The 23,615-nt window shown below is 41.0% G+C and overlaps 1 protein-coding gene across 5 annotated transcripts in view; it reads right to left on the minus strand.

Annotated features, from left to right (window-relative positions):
- The window catches only part of CFAP54 (cilia and flagella associated protein 54), a 440,387-nt gene that overhangs the window by 230,072 nt on the left and 186,700 nt on the right, over positions 1–23,615 (minus strand). For all 5 annotated transcript variants that reach the window (XM_033951153.1, XM_033951154.1, XM_033951152.1 and 2 more), the window contains exons 30-32: positions 19,230–19,319; positions 9,783–9,909; positions 528–636 (exon numbers count right to left, since the gene is read on the minus strand). In XM_033951153.1, coding sequence (XP_033807044.1) covers positions 528–636; positions 9,783–9,909; positions 19,230–19,319 — 326 coding nt within the window. The remainder of the gene's footprint in view (positions 1–527; positions 637–9,782; positions 9,910–19,229; positions 19,320–23,615) is intronic.

The following is a 23,615-nucleotide window of genomic DNA, read 5'->3' on the forward strand; positions in this document are numbered from 1 at the left end:
GACTTGTATAGTTTTGGCGTTCTCACCCTGAAGGGCCATTCTCTCTTTCGAGTGGCGCACTTATGTTGGCGTAGTCACACGCCATGGCTCTACAGCTACCCTAGCGAAGGCTGGGTGGGTGACAATTGCCTCCCTCAACATATACAGTCAAACCTCGGTTTGCGAGTAACTTGATTTGCGAGTACCCCCCCCTGCTCGAACCAGCATCGCTCCCCCCCGCTAGCTCCCACTTTCTCTGAGCCCTGCACCAGCCAGCACATGGTAGGAACCGCAACAATGCTAGTATTTGGGGGAAGGGGGGAGGAGTGTAGAAGAAATGCTGGCAGCCACAAGGGAGAGGGGGGAGAGAGGAAAAGAGACTCGAATATAAGTCAAGATCCCCATTTTTGGGGTCAGTTTTTTAGCCTATAAATCTCAGTTTATATTTGAGTATATACGGTAATTATATGTGTTTTTTAAATATAATTAGTAATTCTTTCTCTTTTTCCCTTAAAACTAGAGATGGTAAGCATTTATGTTTACTTTACCTGTTGATATTCAACCAATGCAGCAGTGTATCGCCGATAAGCTTCACCAGTAACAGTAATATTTGCCAGGTCTCTTCCACCTTTCTTGCCAAGCATAATATCATTTCTCCTATTATGTAAAAACATTTTTTTAATGTATGTATGTACTGGCCAAAAAAAATAAAAAGGTGGTTTACTGTGTATGAAAACTTCATAGTTAAGACACCTGATTGTTTCTGATGAATCTGTTAAAACTAAAGAGGAGAGACAACAATGTTCCTGAACCATAACAGGGATTTTCTGTTGACAGCAGATAGATCAGGCACGCAAGTGAGTGGTTTTATTATATGCTGCCAGAATAGAACAGCTCTCCCAGAGCTCAGAATTTAGTCCTTTCCTTGTGCAATAGTCTCATCAGCTACTCAATTATTTCCATAAGTCAAGAATTAATGTGACCCCCCCACCCTCCCCCTTCAACCCCTGTAGACCTCAAAAGATATCAAGGGGGTGGGGGGTGGGGTTCAGACACAGAAGAAGAGGAAAAGTTTGTTTAGGACATATCTCTATGTCATGTCAGTCTGTCCAGGTTAGATTGTAAGCTCTTCCGAACAGGAACCGTCTATTAAATGTCAATGTACAGCGCTGCATAAGCATTTCAGTGCTATAGAAGTGATAAATGGTAGTAGTAGTAGTATCTCACTGTTCATCTTGTTGCTGTGATTGCAACACCTATTCTCTGAAATTCTGACATTCCAACTAAAACTTTCTGAAGCTAGAGTTAAAGCAGGGTAAAAATGTGGCTATTTTCTCATGCTTTCCCCTGATTAGTTTGCTTTTATGTTAGGTTGGGTTGATTTACTCTAATTGATTTTTATAAAATGGAAAGAGCGTTGGCAATTCAAAAAGGTTATTATAATAAATTTAAGGATGTGTGGGGACCATTATTAAATTATAGTAATGAATAAGTTACACTTTTCCCAATTTTAATACACATGTGGATTTGGGGTGGGGGGTTTCTTAGTTTTCCATTAAGAATATTTATATGAACTAGTCTTTAAGCCCGTTACATTAACGGGTGCTAGAAAGCAGCCCCCTTTCCCTCTCCCCCTTCAGTTCCTCCCTAACTGTCTCTCCATAGCCCCCCTTCTGTCTTCCCCCCTAAGCAAAATGATCTGCCTCCCAGCACACCCCTCCCCCCGAAGCAGCCCCCTTTCCCTCTACTCCTCCATTTCCTCCCTGACAGTGTCTCCGTGGCCCCCCTTCTGTCTCCCCTCCCAAGCAAAGCTGTCTGCCTCCCAGCACACCCCTCCCCCCCAAAGCAGACCCCTTTCCCTCTACCCCTCCAATTCCTCCCTGACTGTCTCTCCGTGGCCCCCCATTTTGTCTCCCCCCCAAGCAAAGCTATCTACCTCCCAGCACACCCCTCCCCAAAAGCAGACCCCTTTCCCTCTGCCTCTTCAGTTCCTCCCTGACTGTGTCTCCGTGGCCCCCCTTCTGTCTCCCCCCCCAAACAAAGCTGTCTGCCTCCAAGCACATCCCTCCCCCAAAGCAGGCCCCTTTCCCTCTTTCTCTCTCTTCCTCTTCCTTCTTCCCAGTTCCTCCCTGTCTCTTCGTGGCCCACCCGATTTTCTCTTCTCGCAGTCTGGCCAGCTCCCCTAGTCCCTTGCCGCCGCCGCCACCCCTTCCCTTCCCACGGTCGACAATCCTCTTGGCTCAAGCTGCGGCTGCAGCACTGTAAACACGCTGCTTCGCGGCCTCTACTGCCCCGATTTGCTGTTCCGTGTCTCTGATCCGTGTTACCACGATCTGGAGAGCAGGGAGTGCAACGGTTGCGGCTGGCAAGCAATGCGGCTGGGAAGCAGTAAGGCTGGGGACTCACATGCGCACGTCTGCAAAGCCACGGACATACATCTCACAGATCAGGGATTTCAGATCACGCAGATCTGAGTGCGCATGCGCGTCTAGCGTTTTATTATATTAGATGTCATAAGATATTATTTTCAGGTGGTATATATTAGTTATATATGAATTTGGGAGGGAGTGGGGGTTAAATCTTATTGGTGTATGATACTGAAGATTTTTCAAGTGATGTTGTATTATAATTGTTTGATATTTACTGTGCACTTGATGTAAGTTATAAAATGAATAAAGAATTTACAAAAAAAAAATAAATTTTTAAAGCAGATTTATTCTCTCTGTAGAGACAAGTTTGTGCCACTAGTCATAACGCACCATTTCCCCCCACTAATACCAGCAGTGAATCAGATGATAATAATACCTACCACACCATTAGTCTTGTATTGACTTGCTTGGTGCACCTAACGAGAAATATTTTGCCTTCGGAATACAATAAAAATACGAGTATAGGTTTATTTACGTTACACTTATTAATTTGTGCAATTATTCTGTGTCTAGTAAGTTTGTTTGTTTTTTTAATTCTTTATTCATTTTATAATTCACAAGTGTACAGTAAATATCAAACAATTAGAATACAATATCACTTAAAAATTTACCATACCATACAACAAAAAGATAACTCCCACCCCCTCCCACTTCCATATACAACAAAAAATATACCACATGAATATAATATCTTATCATTCATATATATTATTAATAGAAATCCAACCCCCCCCCCTCCCGATCCACATGTAAGAATTAAAATTGGGAAAAGTGTAAATTATTCATTATAATAATTTAAAAATGGCTCCCACACATCCTTAAATTTATTATAATAACCTTTTTGAACTGCCAACGCTCTTTCCATTTTAAACACATGGCATACTGAATACCACCAGAAACAATAATAGTAAGTTAATATTTAAGAAAAGATATTGATTTTTATTGAAATGTTTTATTTTTTTGTTTTAACGATTACTCATTTATTTCAGCTCTTTGTATTCAAGTTTATTAGGTGTTTTATATATCGCCTATCAAGGTTTATCTAAGCGGTTTTACAATCAGTTACTCAAGTATTTTCCCTATCTGTCCTGGTGGGCTCACAATCTATCTAACTACCTGGGGCTATGGAGGACTGAGTGACTTGCCCAGGGTCATAAGGAGCAGCGCAGGGTTTAAACCCACAACCCCAGGGTGCTGAGGCTGTACATCCAACCACTGCGCCACACATTCCTCCTGTCTTTATCAAAATCAAAATAAAGTGGTAGTAAAACTAAATGAAAAATTCCAAGAAAAGTGGGAATTGGACTATTTTTGCTATGAAGTAAAAGATAAAATAATTTGCTTGATATATAATAATGCTATTAGTGTGCCAAAGTTATATAGCATTAAACAGCACTATGAACAGCATAAATCAAAATATGATAATTACGAAGGATTAATGAGACAAGAAAAGTTGAAAGAGCTCAAGTTGGTACTGAAAAAACAGTTCATGTTTACTAAACTTGAAAAAGAGGCAACAATACCATATTACATCCAACCCTCTCCCCCCAAAAAAACCAAACAAACAAACAAAAAAAAACCCTGGGAAACCTGTCGTAATGAACATAGCTATAATCTGTATAGAACAGTGGTTCAGTCCAAAACAGCAGTGAAATGACTGCACTATGCTTCCATTAAAATATTGGGGTTACACCTACTTGAATGGAAGATTAGGTTCTTACCTTGATAATCTTCTTTCCAGTAGAAAAGCAGATGAGTCCTAAACCTGTGGGTAGTGTATCTTCACCCACAAGGAATGCAGAAGGCATCAACTACATTTTCAACTCTGACTCTCTACATCACTGGGCACTGCCCTCTCTTCTCAGTTTGTACCAAAACAGAGATAACCGCTAAAAGAGGAAAAACAACAAGGAGGGGCAGAGGGAAACTCCACAATGACATACTTTTGATTTTCTCTGCAAGAAAACACATTAACAAATGCAACATAGCATCAACAAGGCCTAATGAAAACAACCACCTACCTGAGTGCAATCAGCACACGGTACTTCTCAAAAGGGTCCAGAAAAGAGCGACTAAAATGATTAAGGGGCTGGAAGAGTTGCCCTACAGTGGAGAAACTGGGCCTCTTCTCCCTTGAAAAGAGGAGACTGAGAGAGGACATGATCAAAACATTCAAGATACTGAAGGGAACAGACTTAGTAGGTAAAGACAGATTGTTCACCCTCTCCAAGGTAGGGAGAACGAGAGGGCACTCTCTAAAGCTGAAAGGGGATAGATTCCGTAGAAACGTAAGGAAGTTCTTCTTCACCCAGAGAGTGGTGGAAAGCTAGAACGCTCTTCCTGAGTCTGTTATAGGGGAAAACACCCTCCAGGGATTCAAGACAAAGTTGGACAGGTTCCTGCTAAACTGGAACGTATGCAGGTGAGGCTGGACTCATTTAGATCACTAGTCTTTGACCTAAGGGCCGCCACGTGAGCAGACTGCTGGGCAGGATGGACCACTGGTCTGACCCAGCAGCGGCAATTCTTATGTTCTTAACACTTGTTCAACTTTGACTTTGTCAAGAGCAAACCTGTATAGACACTCCTGTCTCTCTAAAGCCAAAGCTTCATATTGCTTTGTCTTGCTTGAGTATCCTTACACAAGCCTCTGTGGAAATATACCTGCCTGTGGCTAAAAGCAGGCTACACTGAAAACTGATAGGGCGGGGCTTCAGGACTCATGTGCTTTTCTACTGTAAAGAAGATTATTGAGATAAGAACCTAATCTTCTTTACCAGTGCAAAAAGCACATGTAGGATATACCAAAGCAATCCCTCGAACCTAGGGTAGGATAGAAGAACCTGCTGCTAGCACCACAAAAGTCCCTTTGTGCTTCTACATATACTCTGTAAAACTTAGTAAATTTTTATATTTAGCTGCCCTACAAATCTCCTTGGGTGAAACTGTCCTGGACTCCATCCATGAAGAAGCCACACTTCTGGTGGAATGTGCTTTCAAAGAAATTGGTGGAAATAGCCATCAATATCCATCTGGAAATTGAGGCATTGAAACCAGTCTTCCTCTGTGTCCAAAACTCATTAGGACAAAGAGATGATCTGATAACTGAAATCATTGGTCACCACCAGGTAACAAAAGAGAACCCTTCTGACATCTAGCCATGCTAGTATTTTGTCCTGCTTCTTTATGTCTGTGGCCTGGAATGCCAGCAGTTTTTATTAGACTTTGATGAATTACTTATTTAGTTTTACTAAGCAAAATACAAAAATTAAAAATTGATAAATATACATGTACATTTACAATTTAAAATTAACTAAAAAATAAGGTAGACAATTGGACATACAGACCAACTAGTAGAAAAGGGAAGAGGGGATAGAAATACAATTTAGTATTTTAAAGTTAAGAGAAAAAACATATATAATAATAACAGTTTATATACCGCAATACCGTTAAGTTCTATGTGGTTTACAATAGATTAAGCGAGGTACAAATTAATTGAATTTAAGAGGGGGGAAGAGGAGAGTTAATAGGACCAGAAATGCGTTGTTGAGGAGAAAGAGATTAATAGGACAGAGGAATCACTATGGAGGAGAAAGAAGATGAGTGGGTCAGTTGTCTAGATACCTTAGGAACAGTTGAGTTTTTAGACGTTTTCTGAAGTCCTCAAAAGTAGTGGGCGAAAGCAGTTGATCTAGGTCTTTACCCCACAATGCTGCTTAATGTGAAAGAAGGTGTTCAAGGTGTTTTTTTCAGTTTACAACCTCTAACTGGGGGGGGGAAACAAAGTAGGAATGAGAGCTTCTCTTGTGTCTGTTGGCAGAGAAGGAGAAAAGGTCAATTATGTATTTAGGGGCAAGTCCGTTTAGCGCTTTAAAGCAGAAGCAGGCGAATTTAAACTTTATGGTGCTTCCATCGGTAGCTAATGTATATGTATGTGGAAAGTACGGTAGGGTGGGGAATCTAAGAAGAAAAAAGAAAGAGTGGGAAGAAGTATGGGAGAAGATGGATAAAAGAGGATCCGGTTAGAAAAAAGGAATTTTGTGAACCCCACAATTTTTGTCATACAAAAATAACAGTCCGAGTGATAGTCTGTTGGTTCACGCCACACCATGGGTACAGCGAAAGGCATCTTCTTCCATTTCCCATTCAGCCACTGTGTTAATCCGGAATAGCAGACAGTGCAACACACATGAGGTGCCCACACTTTATCTTGGTTGCCAACTTTACATCCAAAATAATGCTTGTATGCACTTTGAAGTCTGCTGGACATATTCTTTCACTGATCTTATGCAGCAATTTGTCCGCAGATATAACAGAAATTATCAGGATGGTTAACACAACCATGTCTGTTCATAATAATTACAATATCTTAGACAAAAACAAACATAATATAAAAATTCACAGGTAGAAAAATCAGCACAATCACTTTTTAGTATAAACTTTCAAATTACTTGTATATGTGATTGATGAGAGGATCTAAAATGCAATATTGTGTTACAGCTTCACGGTAGCGTTATTGATGAAAATGATATAAACACAAACTGACGCATAACTTAAAAACAGGATGTGTTTTCAGATTTAGAGTCAGCATGTGGCCCTTGTTAAGGTACAGGTGACAGAACTCCAGTAGCAAAATGCTTGTTGACCAGTGTTATTGGCCAAGGCAGGAACACATACAATAGATCCTTGGAAGGCCAAGGTTGTACTAGAGCAGGGGTGTCCAACCTGCGGCCCCGTGAAGTATTTTGTGTGTCCTCAGTTGAGGGTGATGCAGTACTTTCCTCTGCTGCCCCCGGGTGTTTACTGTCATGCCAGCACCCTCCTCTGTCTTGCTGCAGCGTTTGCACGGCCCCAGAACCATTTTTTTCAGCCAATGCAGCCCAGAGAAGTCAAAAGGTTGGACACCCCTGTACTGGAGTTTCCACTCCTTCAACTGAGGTATTTTGTGGTCTTGTAATTGCAGGCTAACGCCATCAGGTTGAATGTCAGACCCCCCCCCCCCAGTGCTGAACAATCCTTGGAACAAGGACTACTCCCCCAGTCCAGCATCTGTCACCTGAGAAAGTCAGCCTGAACATTGTTCACTCCCACTACATGCATTGCCAAGATGGCCAGCAGATAGCTCTCTGCCCAGCGAAATAACAGTTGGGCCTCCAGTTTTAATAGTGCACTCTTGGTGCCTCCTTGATACAAGCCACTGCTATGGTATTGTCCAAGAAGACTCTGACCACTTTCCCTTCTAGAGTCTCTTGGAAGGCCCATAACGCCATTTGAATGGCTCTCAGCTCCTATCTGTTAATGAACCATATTCTCTGCAAAGATTCCTGGGCCAGATGACCTTCGTAATGATCTCCCAAGCCGTAAAGGCTGACATCTGTAGTGAGGATCACCCATGTTGCTACATGCAGCAGTAATCCTTAGCCACCATCATAAACTTTGATAGGTTTCCACTGTTTACTCCAAAAGCACTGAAGAGAGTCCATTTGCAGTGACCATTGGGACAATAGTGCATTCTGGAGAGGTCAGAGATGAGCTTTCGCCCATGGTACCAACTCTATTGTTGCTACCATAGACCTCAATAACTGTAGATAATCCCATGCAGTTGGGTCTGACATTGCCAGAATCTTGAAAATCTGCCACCTCAACTTTTGTTTGCAAGTCTCCAGCAGAAAAGCATGGCCCTCTGCCATGTTGAATACAATCCTCAAATACTCCAGGGATTGCGAGGAATCCAGATGACTCTTTCGGAAATTGATGATTCAGCCTAGTTCCTGCAAGAGGTGGACTACTTGCATCACTGCCTTGTGACCCTCTGCCTGAGATTCAGCCCTGATGAGCCAATCATCCAAGTACATGTGTAAATATGTTGCCACTATCATAACCTTGGTAAACGTGCATAGTGCTGTTGCTAGTCCAAATGGGACTGCTGAGAACTGAAAATGTCTCTTCAGTACATGGAATCTGAGAAATCTTATATGAGATGGAAAAATGGGGATATGCAAGTAAGCTTTTGTCAGATCCAGAAGGTAGATATTTTCCTGGAGCAACCGAGTCAACTAATCATAATGTCTCCACACAGAACTTGTGCACTTTTAAGGCTGCATTGACCGACTTGAGATCCAGACTTGGTCTCCAGTCATCCGAAACTTTCTTTGGCACAAGAAATGAAGTAAATAGAGTATCTGCCTGAGGCCGATTTAGCATCTGGGACTTCTTCCACCACTCAGATCTGCAGCAGTCGTTTCACCGTTGCTCATACTCTGGCTGCATTCTCCAGCCTTCCCGCCAGGAAGTCTATGAAAAAATCTCAAGGCTGAAACCACAGACCAGCACCCACTGGTCTGTGCAAATCCATTCCCAGGCTTCCTGATACTCCGCAAGTCTTCCTGGGAAGACCGGAGAGAGATTTGGCATCATTGGGACTTTTGGGAATTGGATGCCAAACAGGCACCTGATGCGGAGCTTAATATCTTGGAGAGACTTAGGATGCCTGTCCATTACACTGGTCATGAGATTGTCTAGTCCTTTCCCCCCCAAAAAAGCCTTAAAGGGCAGCTTGCTCACATGGCTTTAGAAGCCAAATATTCCACCCATTCTCTGATCCAAAGCATCCTGTGGGCAGAAATAGAATAAGTAGACACTTTGCTCATGATTCTAAACACATCATACATGGCAACTGTGACATAATCCACCCCTGACAGAACTGTCTGGGGAATCAGTGCTCGCCTCCGATTTCCAGTTTCGGAAGCGAGTGCCTATTCCCCAGGCAGTTGCTCCGTTGCTTGTACTCTGGCTGCATCAGATAACATCCAAAAATAAGAAATTTAAACAAAGCAGATGAAAAAGATCCATTCTCAACTTGCTTGCAGAAGGAAAAAACTGAGGAAAGAGGACAGTGCCCGGAAATGTAGGGAGGAGGAGTTGAAAATGTAGATGATGCCTTCTTCATTCCTCGCAGGTGAAGATGCACTATCCACAGGTTCAGGTCTCATGTGCTTTTGGTACTGGAACCAAAGTTACAACTTTAAAAATGCAGGAAGTGTCATTTATGCCCCAAAGCAACATAATAAGCAGAATGGATGGACCACTTACTGTAGGTCTTTATCTGTTTTCACTTACTCTCATTCCCACTGCCCATATGATGTGGAAGAACACAGGATGGGGGTACCATTGCAGAAGACACACACCCAAAACAGCCAGGTCTAAACTTATGAAAAGTTTTCTCTAGTTGACCAGATGTTACAGTTTGTTTCCAATCTTAGTAGTTTAAGCAGAGAAGACACCAACTATACAGTAGGCTAGCATACTATATATGATTGTAAAAATGTTAGGGTTTGAAAAAGCCAGGGAAATTTTAAAATTTGTAAAACTTACTTTTTTAAATAGTCTTGCATATTGCCAGTCCACTCTAGTGCTTCTTCAAATTTCTCTTCATGTACTGTTCTCTGCAGCACTTTAACAAAAAACTCTAGGAAACGGACTTTCCCCTTGAATTTCATCACTGTAAATATTTCAAAATCAAACAGGTCATTTTTCCAGACAGAAATGAGTAGCTTTCCTGTGCACACCTCTAAGCAATTCATGGCAGCTGGGATGTTCCTTTGTATTAGCAAGGACTGAAAGGTACTAAATGCCTTTTTCTAGGAAGTTGTAATATTACAATGCTCTCCAAGTGTTTTGAGATTATGCAGTGTTACTAGTCAGGAAATCAGCGTCCTCAGTTAGGATTAGTTATTTGGCACCGGAAATTTGTCAGACTTATCTCCCAGTCCTACTTTCAACAATGTCTTGTGGACAGACTATTACTGGAGCTTCCCAGATACTGGGTACGTCAAAAAAATTTTAATTATGTGGGGTGTCAATATTCAAAGCAATTTAACCAGCCAGATAGGGCTCCTGGACAGTTAAATACCTTGTTGGGGAGTAACCACTAATTTTCAGTAGCACTTAACCAATTAGTGCCGCTGAAAATAACCAGCTAGCACTGTACTGAAATATGGCTATTTGAAAGGCATTCCAAGGACGGAGTCCACATAAATAGGACCACAGAAAGTCAGTCTTATCTTTATGCACTAACCCATAGCCAGTAAAGTGCTAAATATCGTACTTAACTGGCTATGCATTGGCTGGTTCTAGAAACCCGGAAATTCAATGCCAGTACCTGGACATGGCCTAGCATTGAATGCCAGCAGTGATCAGCAAAATGCTGACTGACACCAGATGAATTTTGGGCCTGTGGTTTTTATTGTAGTGAATAGCCTCTGTTCCTTTTCCTGTGTTTGTTGTTTGCTGGTTATAGCTTTTGCAGTTCACTGTATTATCATTTCCTAATAAACTTTCATTTGAACTGCGCCTGTGACTGATCTGGCATCCCCAGGACATTTTATTTGGTCTATAGGAGTATTACAAAGAACTGTATGACCCCTGTGTATTGTGAGGTGACAGTATCCCTAGAAATCACAAGCAGAAATTATTTTATGTTTGTTTTATTAACTTTTTAGTGCACGGTCCAGAGGCTGCCAGTATAGGTGCACATGTGCAGGTGTAGACAGGACCCGAGTATGCTTGATAAGACTGATCCTTCAGGGATTTACACTTGAGTGGGTATTAGAGATAGCACTAAAGCATTACATGAAAAGCAGCACGGAACACATTAATAGGGAATCATTATTTACCATTTCAACTAGTACTAAGGTATGCTCCATGAAATAATGGCAGCAGATTTAAAATAAATTAGAGAAAGTTATTTTTTTCTTTAAGCACACAGTGAAACCATGGAACTTATCACCAGAAGATGTGGCCTTGGCTAAAAATAAAGACACATTTAAAGAATATTTGTACACGTTTCTTGAAGACAGGTTTATTAACAACTATTAAATAGGAAGATGCAAGAATCGCCATCTCTTTTTCCTGGGAGTAAGAGGATTTGCCAAGGGATCCAGTTCGGTCACAGTAGGAAACGGAATGATTAGTCTGAACAAACATGAGGGCCTTTCTACTACAACGCGCTAAAAAGTTTTGTTGGGGAGCCCCCACTTTACTTAATACAGATCACGGCGGCATTGTGGGTGGTTTGGGGGGTTGTAACCCCCCTCATTATACTGTAAACTTAACTTTTTCCCTGTTTTTAGGGAAAAAGTGAAGTTTTCAGTAAAATGTGGGGGGTTACAGCCCCCCAAACCTCCACAACGCCCCCACAATGCGGCGCGATCTGTTTAAAGTAAAGTGGGGGGTTCCCCCCACATACACCCCGGTCGAAGCCCCTAAAAACAGTTATTTTCTTCGGCGCGCGCCTCCACGCTGCGCTCAGTTGTCAGCGCGCGCCTTTGTCTTCCGCGGTTTTGACCTGACACCGGGCTTTCCTGCATGCTGAAGCCACTTTTAGCACGCCTATAAAATAGGACCATTGGATCACTCTACATCAAATGGATCAATTTTGAAAATCATTCAGGCTCAACCTCCTCCAAATTGAATAAAATTTTGTGTAGACATTTACTAGGGTTTCAAAGTAAATATTGCAAAATTTTCTGCTGGATCTCTATTTGAGATTTAAAGGAAGCTGAGTAGAGGGCCCTTTCAGAGTGCCACGCTCCAAGTAACACAAAACAGCCACGTTGTCCAAGTGCTGTCAGAGGAATAAAGTATTTTGGATTAATGCAACCCCTGGAACTAAGTTCCTGTGCGCAGTTTCAGACCTAACATGAGCTTGCCTCCATTTTTATGGGCTAGTAAACTACGTGAAAAATATTATAATAAGAAATTTAAGGCCTTCTTTGATTCCTCATTGCTCCTGACCTATATTTGATTCAGAAGGACAAGCAGAAAAAATGCAAACAACTCCACCAGATTAACATCAAAAGATATACATCCAAAAGTTGAGCGGGTACACAATTTCACAAAACTATTGTGTATCTATTTGATAAATACTCAAGGATATTTAAAATAATCAAGGAAAGTGGAAAGACCTCAGATACCCCTTTCCTACTCACGATAGGACAGCAAATGCTGGACCATTCATTGATTTGTCTTTTCAATCATTGGTCCAACACCCCCTCAATATTATAACTTAAGTGTGCAAATTTCAAATATGCAAAAAAAATTTTAATATTGAAAAAAGGAACTTAGCTTGTAGACTTCTGATCTGAACAATACATCTCTGATGTCAATGGGGCCCGTTTCGCCCTGAGCTTCTTCAGGAGATCAGGGAATGAAAAATTCTCATACAGCCATGTTCACAACACATACTTCACTGGACGGGCAGTCACTCTTCATATTCCCTCAACAATGCAGGCATGACAAACTTCCAAAACTCACTATGCTGGGGGACTCCGTCTCAAAAAAATGACAGCAAAACAGGCCCCATTGAGATCAGAGATCAGAAATGTACTGTTCAGAACAGAAGTCTACAAGGTAAGTTCCTTTTTTTAATATTAATTAATTAATTAATTTTTTTTTTTTTTTTTTTTTTTAATATTTGAAATTTGCACACTTAGGTTATAATATAGAGGGGGGGGGGAGTGGAACAATGATTGAAAAGACAAACCCAATGAATGGCCCAGCATTTGCTGTCCTATCGTGAATGAGAAAGGGGTGTCTGAGGTCTGTCCACTTTCCTTGATTATTTTAAATATGCCCTGAGCTGTGGTAGAAACCTCTACTGCAGATTAGTAAAAGGAGGAGGAGGGATAATGACAAAGATGTGATGTCAATTTTGTATGCAAACTTTTGCCATATTTTTTGTTGTAAAAGCTACCCTGTTTCACCTTGGACCTGACCTTGCTTTGGTCAGAATTAAGGTCCCAAAGACATGCATCATTTGCATGCGCGGATATACTAATTATACAGAACCATCTTTGCTGCCCTATTGTGTAACACACAAATGAGCTAGAGATGTGACATTTTATAATGCAGCTAAGCTTGATGTGCTTACCTTACTTTAAGCTTATAACACTTCTTTGTTCAGATGTATTTTCATAAATTAGTAATCAAAGTTGGCACTTTGGTGCTTGGAGATGAAATGGTAGCAGGCCAGGTTACAAATTTTGCCAATTAATTTTGAAGTAAAATCATCTAAGGATAATTGCCGAGTTTCTAAGTTTCTGTGTGAATTCATTGCTTAAATGCAATAATAAACTAAACTAAACTAAACCTTAGGTTTGTATACCGCAACATCTCCACATTCGTAGAGCTCGGCACGGTTTACAGGAGATGGGATAGAAAGGAACTACAATGAAAGGTAGAGGTTTACAGGAGATGGAAAAGAAAGGAACTACAATGACGGATTAGAGGACCAAGTATGAAGAGTTTTTTGAGAGCTTAGGATGTCATAGATGGAAAAAGAATCAGATTTTTGAGAATAGCCAGGTCTTCAGATGTTTGCGGAACAGTTGGAGGGAGCTCAAGTTCCGTAGAGGGAAAGAAAGGTTGTTCCAGAGCTCGGTGATTCTGAAGGGAAGGGAGGTCCCTAGTTTTCCTTTATGGGATCAAGGCCACTTTCTTTAAACTAATCAGCAAGATATTCCTCCAGAGGAATCCTACCAGGGCATTTTTCACATTGCTGCAACATGCAGCCTTTTGACTTAATATCACAAACAGTTTTACTCAAAGCAATCTGTAGTCATCTGGAAGTGAAATAGCAGAAAACACAAGTTTTACATTTTGATGAATTATACAGACGCAGACTGAATGAGTTCCTGATGAACTGACAGTAACACACTATTTTGGCCGAAGCTCACAAGATTTTGAGAACCCAATTTCAGGTCCATACTTTTCCCAATAAATGGTGTAAAGTTCCTTCAGATTGCACAATAACAATCTTTTCTGCTTTGCTACTTTTTCACCATTAATCCTCACAGAAACATTTGATCTTCGAGTTAAACAAAATGTGACATGTGGGTCCTTTCTATCAACAACTCCATTGGTTGTCATTTGAAACAAGAATTTTGTTTAAATTTGTTTAAAGCCCTGTTTGGTCTGGCTTCAGGATACCTATCCTCCCAATTTAAGTTATATAAGTTGAATAAAAATACTCAATATCCATCTGTAAAAGCTTGCCGTTATAAGAGATTTTTAGATAAGACTTTTGCTTTCCAGTTAGGAAAAATGAATTCCTGGTTAAGTTCTCAGATTCCACAAATGCAATCATATTATGCTTTCAGAAAGTTGTTGAAAACTTACTTGTTTGATAAGTTTGTATCATGATTATTGCTGTAACCATGTTTACATGTATGTTTCACTGATTGTACATTCCTTCTTGATTGTGAACCACCTGAAACTCATGGCTGGGTGATATACAAGAATAAAGACTATGATTATTATTATAATCCTTTTGCCTGGGCATATCCTAGAAAATTCATCAACTTCATAAAAATTTAGGACTTTTTGCTTAACATGCTCAGCAAGTATTTTCCTTTATTTTGGAGTTAGAACAGCAAAAATACTGTCCTGTTTCAGTTTCCAGGCTCTTTATACCATTCTGGTTGAGACACTTAATTCTTTTGAAGTTTTCTAAGTGCTCCAATTATTTTGGACCAGAGTCAGAATTTGTATTTTTTCCTTATGTTGGAAAGTTCCAACTTTTGTTTCAGTTCCTTCAGCAAAAGTTCATAATCAGTACATTTTTTACATTTATCACTTGCTGGTTCTTGTTCAACATCAGCAGGAGTTAAGCCACTAACAGGAACCCCTGCGAATTTCGAAAAACCGCAAATATGGTTTTTAGGCAGGGGAGACAGGAGAGGGCAGCTGTATAGGCAGGAAAGGGCAGCCAGAGCACCAGCGAGTAAAGGAAATCACTCGCTGTATGCTCCAACCGCCTCTTCCTGTATTAAAGTCGGGCCTCACCAATTAGGAGCTGCTTTGACACACAGCTCCTGATTGGTGAGGCCCAACTTTAGTGCAGGAAGAGGCGGTCGGAGCATACCGCGAGTGATTTCCTTCACTCGCCGGCACTCTGGCTGCCCTCTCCTGCCTCCCCTGCCTGGTCATTCATGGTCAGAAAATACCGCGAATAACTGGGACCGCAATCTGCCAACCGTGAATTTGCGGGGGAGCACTGTAGTCCCTCGGGCTTTAATGAATTAGCACTTGGCATAACTCAAAGAATATTTGCCTGCTAACCCGCTGAATTTTTAAAGGGGAAATGTCAAGAGCTGTAAATCTGGGATTGAGGTTTTCAGTGGCATTAATGGGGTCATCACTATCAGAATCAGATTGAGAACCCTCCACTTCTTCCAACTTTGCATTACGGTCTTGCCTACAACATGGACAAAGTCTTGTTTTGTAATAGCTTTCAAATGATCAACTGTAGCAAGGTTAATTGACTGCAGACATTTGACATTTCTGTGATTCTGCTTCCTGAAGGGATTACAGCAGGATTTCTGTAGAAATTCATATTTGGTCAAAATCAGAGCTTCATGGTAAGAACAAATACTAAATTCCACAGATAAACTCAAAAGTCCAGAGCGTCTTTTTATTAATTCTTGATCTTCTAAAGATAAATCATTGATGAACTTTAAGCCACTTTGTCCAGAATAAAAATCTGATGGTTTGTGACATTCAGAACCATCAGAAATCTCAATGCTACAAGGATCTAATTTGTTGTTAAACTCCATAATATAGAATAAATGGTGACCTAAAGATAACAATAATAAAAGAAATGTGAAATGAATCAAGGAAAACTTGTAAGAACAAAACAGAAGTGACGTCTGTTAAACAACAGAAAGAAATCAGCTATTTTGTAGAAAGGAACAGATGGAAACGGAATGCCTAAGTCATAGTTTCATCAATATAAATAAAACATCAGGATGAGCTAGGACCTGTCTTTTTAGTTTATGATATATTTTTTAATCTCACTTATTGTTTTACCACTTATTTTGTTTTATTTTATCATTTAAATTTCATTTAAATTTCCCCAGAATTCTATTGCTTCAACGGTTCTCCCTCTGCATCTATTCTTATCTCCCCTCTTTTTTCAACCTTTCAAAGTCCTTTAGATCATTGTAGTCTTATTAGAATGTTTATTTTCTTATTTTTCTCATCTATTCTCTATTTTATTTCTTCATTACGCTACTAATTGTCATTTTTCCAGGTACTTTAGTTAGATTGTGAGCCTTCGGGACAGTAAGGGAATTTCTAAGTACCTATTTTACTTATAATTTTAATGCACCCTATTGTCTATTTTTCTGTAAACCGCTTAGAATCCTAACGGAGTTTAGCGGTATATAAGAAATAAATTACATTACATTACATTAAAGCAGCCATTGTACCATAAAGGGCTTAATGCCCAAAATCTCTACCTCAACACACTGCTAACATAATATTTCAATATGACTTCTCAATTTCTTGCAAAGATGATACTTTTGTATATCTAGGCTTGCATGCAGTAAATAACATAGCACAACTTAACGAACATTTTAAGGGGTCATTTATAAAAGTACCTGGCAAAGCAAGATGTGTCATATGCTAAAAGCATGCTAAGTGCAACAAGCTTAGCTGCATTGTAAAATGTCACATCTCTAGCTCATTTGCATGTTGCACAATAGGCCGCCAAAGATGACTCTGTATAATAGTGTATCCATGGATGCAAGATGAAACAGAGTGACTTTTGTAGCAACAAAGATGCTCTTTCAAATGACAAAGAAAAAAATTGAAACTACACAATAGAGATATTTGCACCCCAAAATGCTCAGCAAGTCTCTATGTCATTATATCTTTGCTCAACAAAAGCAAAAACTGCAGTAATGGTGTACAAGACGCCAAGTCTTTAATGAACAATCATAAATATAATCGTAAAACAGTTTGTATCCAAAAGGGATGATGCAAATCCTCCTAAATGTACATGATGGGCCATGACTACTGGTTCAGTTATGGATTGACTGAAAGTATAGGTCAGGATCAATGAGGAGTCAAAGTAGGCTTTACATGTCTTACTGTAACATATTTCACATAGTTTGCTGGCCCATAAAAGGGAAGCAAGCTCAAGTTAGGTTCCAAACTTTGCACAGGAACATAGTACCAAGGGTTACACTAATCCCCAAAATTTCAGTCCCCTGACATGTTTTGTTGGGCTGCAGCACCTAGGCAAGGCTGTTTTGTGTTATATGGAGCATGGCACTCTGAAGGTGATCTCCATTCAGCTGCTTTTAACTATCAAACCAATAGAGATCAAGCCAAAAGTTTTTGAATGGTTTTCTTTGAGACCCTAGGGAACTTAAACATGAAATTTTGTTCAGTTTGAAGGAGGTTCAGCATAGACCCCCCCTGGTCCACTTGATATGAAATGAATCCCATTTCCATTTTATCTACTAATGGGCACAAGCTAATATCCCTGTTAGCAAATGGCATTAGCATGTGAGCCCTTACCACCACCTATTTTCTAGATCAGTGTTTTTCAACCTTTTTACACCTATGGACCGGCAGAAATAAAAGAATTATTCTGTGGACCGGCATCGGTCCGTGGATCGGCGGTTGAAGAACACTTGGCTAAGTCGGGGGCCAGATCCCGCCCATCTCTACCCAATCTCCACCCCAGACCCCGCTCCCATAATAGTACTAATTGCATCTTGCACGTCCTGTGCCTCATCTGGAAGCCTTCCCTCTGACGTTGCAACGTCAGAGAGAAGGCTTCCGGTTCAGGCGCAGGATGCCCGTAGGAGCCACTGCCCATAGCTTTGTACACTGAATCAGTTAGGAAGAGGGAGCTGGCTCGAAGATAACGCCGCATCGATCGCACCGTGGACCGGCGGTTGAAGAACACTGTTTTGGGCCTGATTCATGTGCTGGTCCTGTGGACCAGCAGGAAATTTCTGTGGACCGGCACTGGTCCATAGACCAGTGGTTGAAGAACACTGTTCTAGATCGTAAAAGCTCCCGTGCTAATCATACACTAATCGATTAGTGTGCAGTGATGTAGCTCCGTTAACCAATTAATGTTGGGCACACCTGCTCTCCACCCTCAGACCCGCTCCCTGTGCTAATAAATCTTTTCTATTTTTTAACTATGCCAAACACAAAACTATCGAGATCCTAGCAAGAACGGTAGCAGAAAGAGACTTGGGGGTGATCGTCGGTGAGGACATGAAGGCTGCCAATCAAGTGGAGCAGGCTTCATCCAAGGCTAGACAAATCATGGGTTGCATACGCAGGGGTTTCGTCAGCCATAAACCGGAAGTCATCATGCCATTGTACAGGTCCATGGTGAGACCCCACCTGGAGTACTGTGTGCAGTTCTGGAGGCCGCATTATCGCAAGGATGTACTGAGACTGGAGTCGGTTCAGAGAATGGCCACCGGATGGTCTCGGGACTTAAGGATCTCCCTTATGAGGAACGTCTGGACAAATTGTGTCTGTACTCGCTCGAGGAGCGCAGGGAGAGGGGGGACATGATCGAGACGTTCAAGTATCTCACGGGCCGCATCGAGACTGAGGAAGATATCTTCCTTTTCAGGGGTCCCGCGACAAGAGGGCATCCGTGGAAAATCAGAGGCGGAAAACTACGAGGTGACACCAGAAAATTCTTTTTCACGGAAAGGGTGGTTGATCGCTGGAATAGTCTTCCACTGCAGGTGATTGAGGCTAGTAGCGTGCCTGATTTTAAAGCCAAATGGGATCGACACATGGGATCTATTCACAGGGCAAAGGGAGGGGAGGGACAGTAGGGTGGGCAGACTTGATGGGCCGTGGCCCTTATCTGCCGTCTATTTCTATGTTTCTATGACATTCGAGCACACCCCTCAATTGTGCCTTTTACCCAGCAGTAAGCACACATTAGTGTTTACCACAGCTTAGAAAAGGGCCCAGTGGTGCTTCTTATGTTCTTACCTTCCTTTAAAGCTAGATGTACTGGCCAACATGTAACTATAGGGAGCAGTAATACAGGATTTTCTTGACCAGTAAGTTCACGTCCAGGGACTAAAGTACCAATAAAAAAAATCACAATAAACAAGTTAAATAACAAAACATGTTAAAAATCATTAGCATTTATTTCAAAGTTCTATTAATCAAAATAGATTCCACTCAGATCTAAAAGTCTTTCCTGGTTTGCCCCTCTGTATGCATGAATTTATTGTAGGGCTGCATCTTAATTTTATTTTTACATACTTGTATGGGCTAACTTTAGAACTGCCTAAAGTAGTAAAAAGTACATGTTAATGCAGATTTTACCTGATTTTTGTGTTTTGGTGATTTTTTAATTCTTTTGTTTCACATTTTCAATCTGTAAGAACAGGTCATAGAGGTCATACATCCATACTTTATCTTCATTTTTGTATGGTGAAATTTGTCTTACCTGATAGTCTCCTTTCTTTGAATCCTGCTAGACTAGTCCAGACTAGAGGGCTGTGGTGCCCAACTAGCAGATGGTGACAGAACACTAAAGTTCAGTTACATCATCAATATACAGTATAGTTTGGTGCAGCCCTAGAATGTGCTAGTATACTATGTAATAAGCCAATGTAATACTACATATTTATAAGGGAAGCTGAAATTAAATAAACAAGAAACAGCATATAAGCTCCTAAAACTTCAGCAAGAATAAACAAAGCTTAATTCCAAACCTGAAAAACTGAGGGGATTACCCCGCCAACCTTGCTCTTCCAGGATGGGTTCTGGAATGGTCTAGTTTGACTCAAGGAAATAAAATTAGCAGGTAAGAACATGTTTCATCACCCTTATCTTCCTGCTAGGCAAGTCTATAGTGAGCTATACCTAAGCATTAGGACCTTGGGTGAGAGGAAAACAAAGACCCTGAGAACTGCTCTCCTAAAGGCACTATCCTTCCCAGCCCCAACTTCCAGTCTTTAATGCTTTACAGATGAGTCCAAAGTCGACCATCTTGCAGGAGTCTTCTGGAGCAACCACCCTCGACTCCACCCAAGACGCCACTTAAGCTCTCATGGAATGAGTCTTGTGCCCAAAGAAACTTCCTTTCAATTCTCCAGAAACAATGAACCGATACTCTTTTTAATCCAGAAGGATAGGAAAGACTTGAAGGTTGCATCTTCTTTCCATAGCCTGTTGAAGAGTATAAAAAGATCAGACTTTTCAAAATTTATCACCTTTAAATATCTAATCAAAACACTCTGAACATCCAAGGTATAAAAAGGTTTGTCCCCTTTCAGTTCTTCCTTGGACAAGGCTTGAAGACAGACTGACTGATTTAGATTTAACAGGGAAAGTAACTTCGATAAAAAAAAAGTTGGAACCATTATTCAGAGTTACCAACTGTGCTATATAGACTAGGAAAGAATCCCTACACAAATGTTTAAAGCCATGGGACCGGATAAGTTGCACCCCAGAGTGCTTAGAGAATTGAGAGATGTCCTAGCAGAGCCATTAGCCGCGCTCTTCAATCTTTCTCTGAGCACGGGAAGAGTTCCATTAGACTGGAAAACAGCTAACGTCATTCCGCTCCACAAAAAGAGATGCAGGTTAGAGACTGCAAATTACAGACCGTTAAGTCTCACGTCAATAGTGTGTAAGCTTATGGAAACATTGATTAAACACAAATTAGACATGGTTCTGGACGACAAGAGACTGAGGGATCCACACCAGCATGGATTTACAAAGGGAGATCCTGCCAATCCAACCTGATCAGTTTCTTTGACTGGGTAACAAAAGAACTAGATAAAGGAGAGTCCCTAGACGTAGTGTATCTGGACTTCAGCAAGGCTTTTGATAGTGTCCCACACCATAGACTCTTGAACAAGATGAGTTCGTTGGTGCTAGAAGAAATACTAACTGCATGGGTTAGGGACTGGCTCAGTGGCAGACATCAGAGGGTGGTGGTAAACGGTACTCCCTCTCAAAAGTCGGAAGTGCACAGTGGAGTACCGCAGGGCTCAGTCCTGGGTCCAATCTTATTTAATATCTTCATACAAGATCTGCCTCAGGGACTTCAGGGTAAAATTGCATTATTTGCCGATGATGCTAAATTATGCAACATAGTGGGCAGAGGTACCATGCCCGACTCTATGACAGGACATACTTTTTCTGGAGCACTGGTCTACTATTTGGCAGCTGAATTTTAATGCCAAGAAGTGTAAAGTTATGCACCTTGGTAGTAGAAACTACACTCTGAATGGTGAGACCTTAACCAGAACTGTGGCAGAACGGGACCTGGGAGTAATCATTAGTGAAGATATGAAGGTAGCCAATCAAGTAGAGAAAGCCTCATCCAAGGCTAGACAAATGCTGGGTTGCATCCGGAGGAGCTTTGTCAGCCGAAAGCCCGAGGTGGTAATGCCGCTGTATAGGTCCATGGTGAGACCACATCTGGAATAATGTGTACAATTTTGGAGGCCACACTATCGGAAGGAGGTGCTAAGAATGAAATCGGTTCAACGATTGGCCACCAAGATGGTCTCAGGGCTCAAGGATATCCCATATGAAGAATGTCTAGGTAAGTTGCGCCTTTACTCTCTCGAGGAATGCAGAGAGAGGGGTGACATGATGGAGAAGTTCAAATACGTTACTGGCCATATTGAGGTGGAAGAAGACATCTTCTTCCTTACAGGCGCTACGGCAACACGAGGGCATCTGCTAAAAATCAGGGGCGGGAAATTCCATAGTGACACTAGGAAGTACTTCTTCACCGAAAGGGTGGTTGACCGTTGGAACGATCTTCCACTTCAGGTAGTTGAGGCCAGTAACGTGACTGACTTTAAGAACAAATGGGATCAACACGTGGGCTCACTTCATAGAAGAACTTAGAGGGGAGGGCAGTGGCGTACCTAGCATATGTGATACCCGGGGCCCATCATTTTTTGACACCCCCCCATCTATATGAAAAATATGATTTTTAGTAACAATCTACATATTGCACATCAAGAGTGTACCTAGGAAAAGGCAACATCTTAAACACTGCAGTGAGCACTAGAACACCAACACATACATTGTAAAACTAAACAAACCAGATCCTGCACAGTCAATTGATCCAGTACAGTCGATGCTATCAGAAAGCCATGTCCCTTTCATACACACAGACAGATACACCTTTGCCCAATATGGAATAATCACAAACTAAAAATAGAAATATGTAGACAAAAGTTAAACTGAACTGCCAAGAAACCAGACTCTGCATACAATGCAACACCACAACACCACAAAAACAGTAATACATGTCCTCTAATACTGTGCAAAATATAAAGACAGTAGATGTAAATTTGAAAAACTGATACATAACAATCACTACTTTACAAATTAACAAATAAAAATAAAACAAATAATGAGAAATATGAAAATACCATTTTATTGGTAAGCTCGGTCCTCATCCCCACAAACCACCTGATTCCATCCACACAAGCCTTGAATTGTTTTATATTGAACTTATTATATTAAAGTATAAAAAGAAACAATATTCTGTACAATTGTCAATTTATAAATCAGCGTCTTCTCCCCACTCTCTCGTCCCCATTTCCCTTCAGCGTCCTCAGCCCACTCTCTCTCCACTTTCCTTCAGCGCACGCACATAAAAACAAGCAAGTAATTTTATATAATTTTCATTCTATTCATTCATAGAAATTAAAGTCTAAATAATGCCAGTCACATAACAAAACATAATTTTACAAAAATAATTCCCTGCAGTCAAGCCTTCAAGGATTACTATATGTCTTTCAGCAGCTCCCCTCCCTCCCTCCCCGTTACCTTCGTGGCTAACTCAAAATGATCTGTCAACAATAATATTTTAAAAACACTAAGCACATTGTACGCAGAGAAAATGTTAATTATCATTTATATTCCGCGGGTTTTCAAAGAGGTCAAGGCAGATGACTTTATGCAATGTCACCTCAGTAACAACTATACAAAAATAAACAAATATACCCCCTCCCTTTTTATTAAACCGCAATAGCGTTTTTTTAGTGCAGGGAGCTGCGCTGAATGCCCCACGCTGCTCTTGACGCTCCCTGCGCTAAAAACTGCTATTGCAGTTTAGTAAAAGGGGCCCATAGTGCAAAATATAGACAGCATATATAAATTCTCAAAACGGACACATTTTGATCACTAAATTGAAAATAAAATCATTTTTCCTACCTTTGTTTGGTAATTTCATCAGTCTCTGGTTGCATTTTATTCTTCTGACTGTGCATCCAATATTTCTTCCCTTCTTTCAGCCTCCTGTATGCTTCCTCTCCTCCAGACTTCATTCCCTCCCCCAACTTTTTCTTTGTTTCATCCTGTCCCCTTCTTTCTTTCTCTCTCCATGCCCCC

This window comes from Geotrypetes seraphini, chromosome 7 (assembly GCF_902459505.1).
Source record: "Geotrypetes seraphini chromosome 7, aGeoSer1.1, whole genome shotgun sequence".
Lineage (NCBI taxonomy): Eukaryota > Metazoa > Chordata > Amphibia > Gymnophiona > Dermophiidae > Geotrypetes > Geotrypetes seraphini.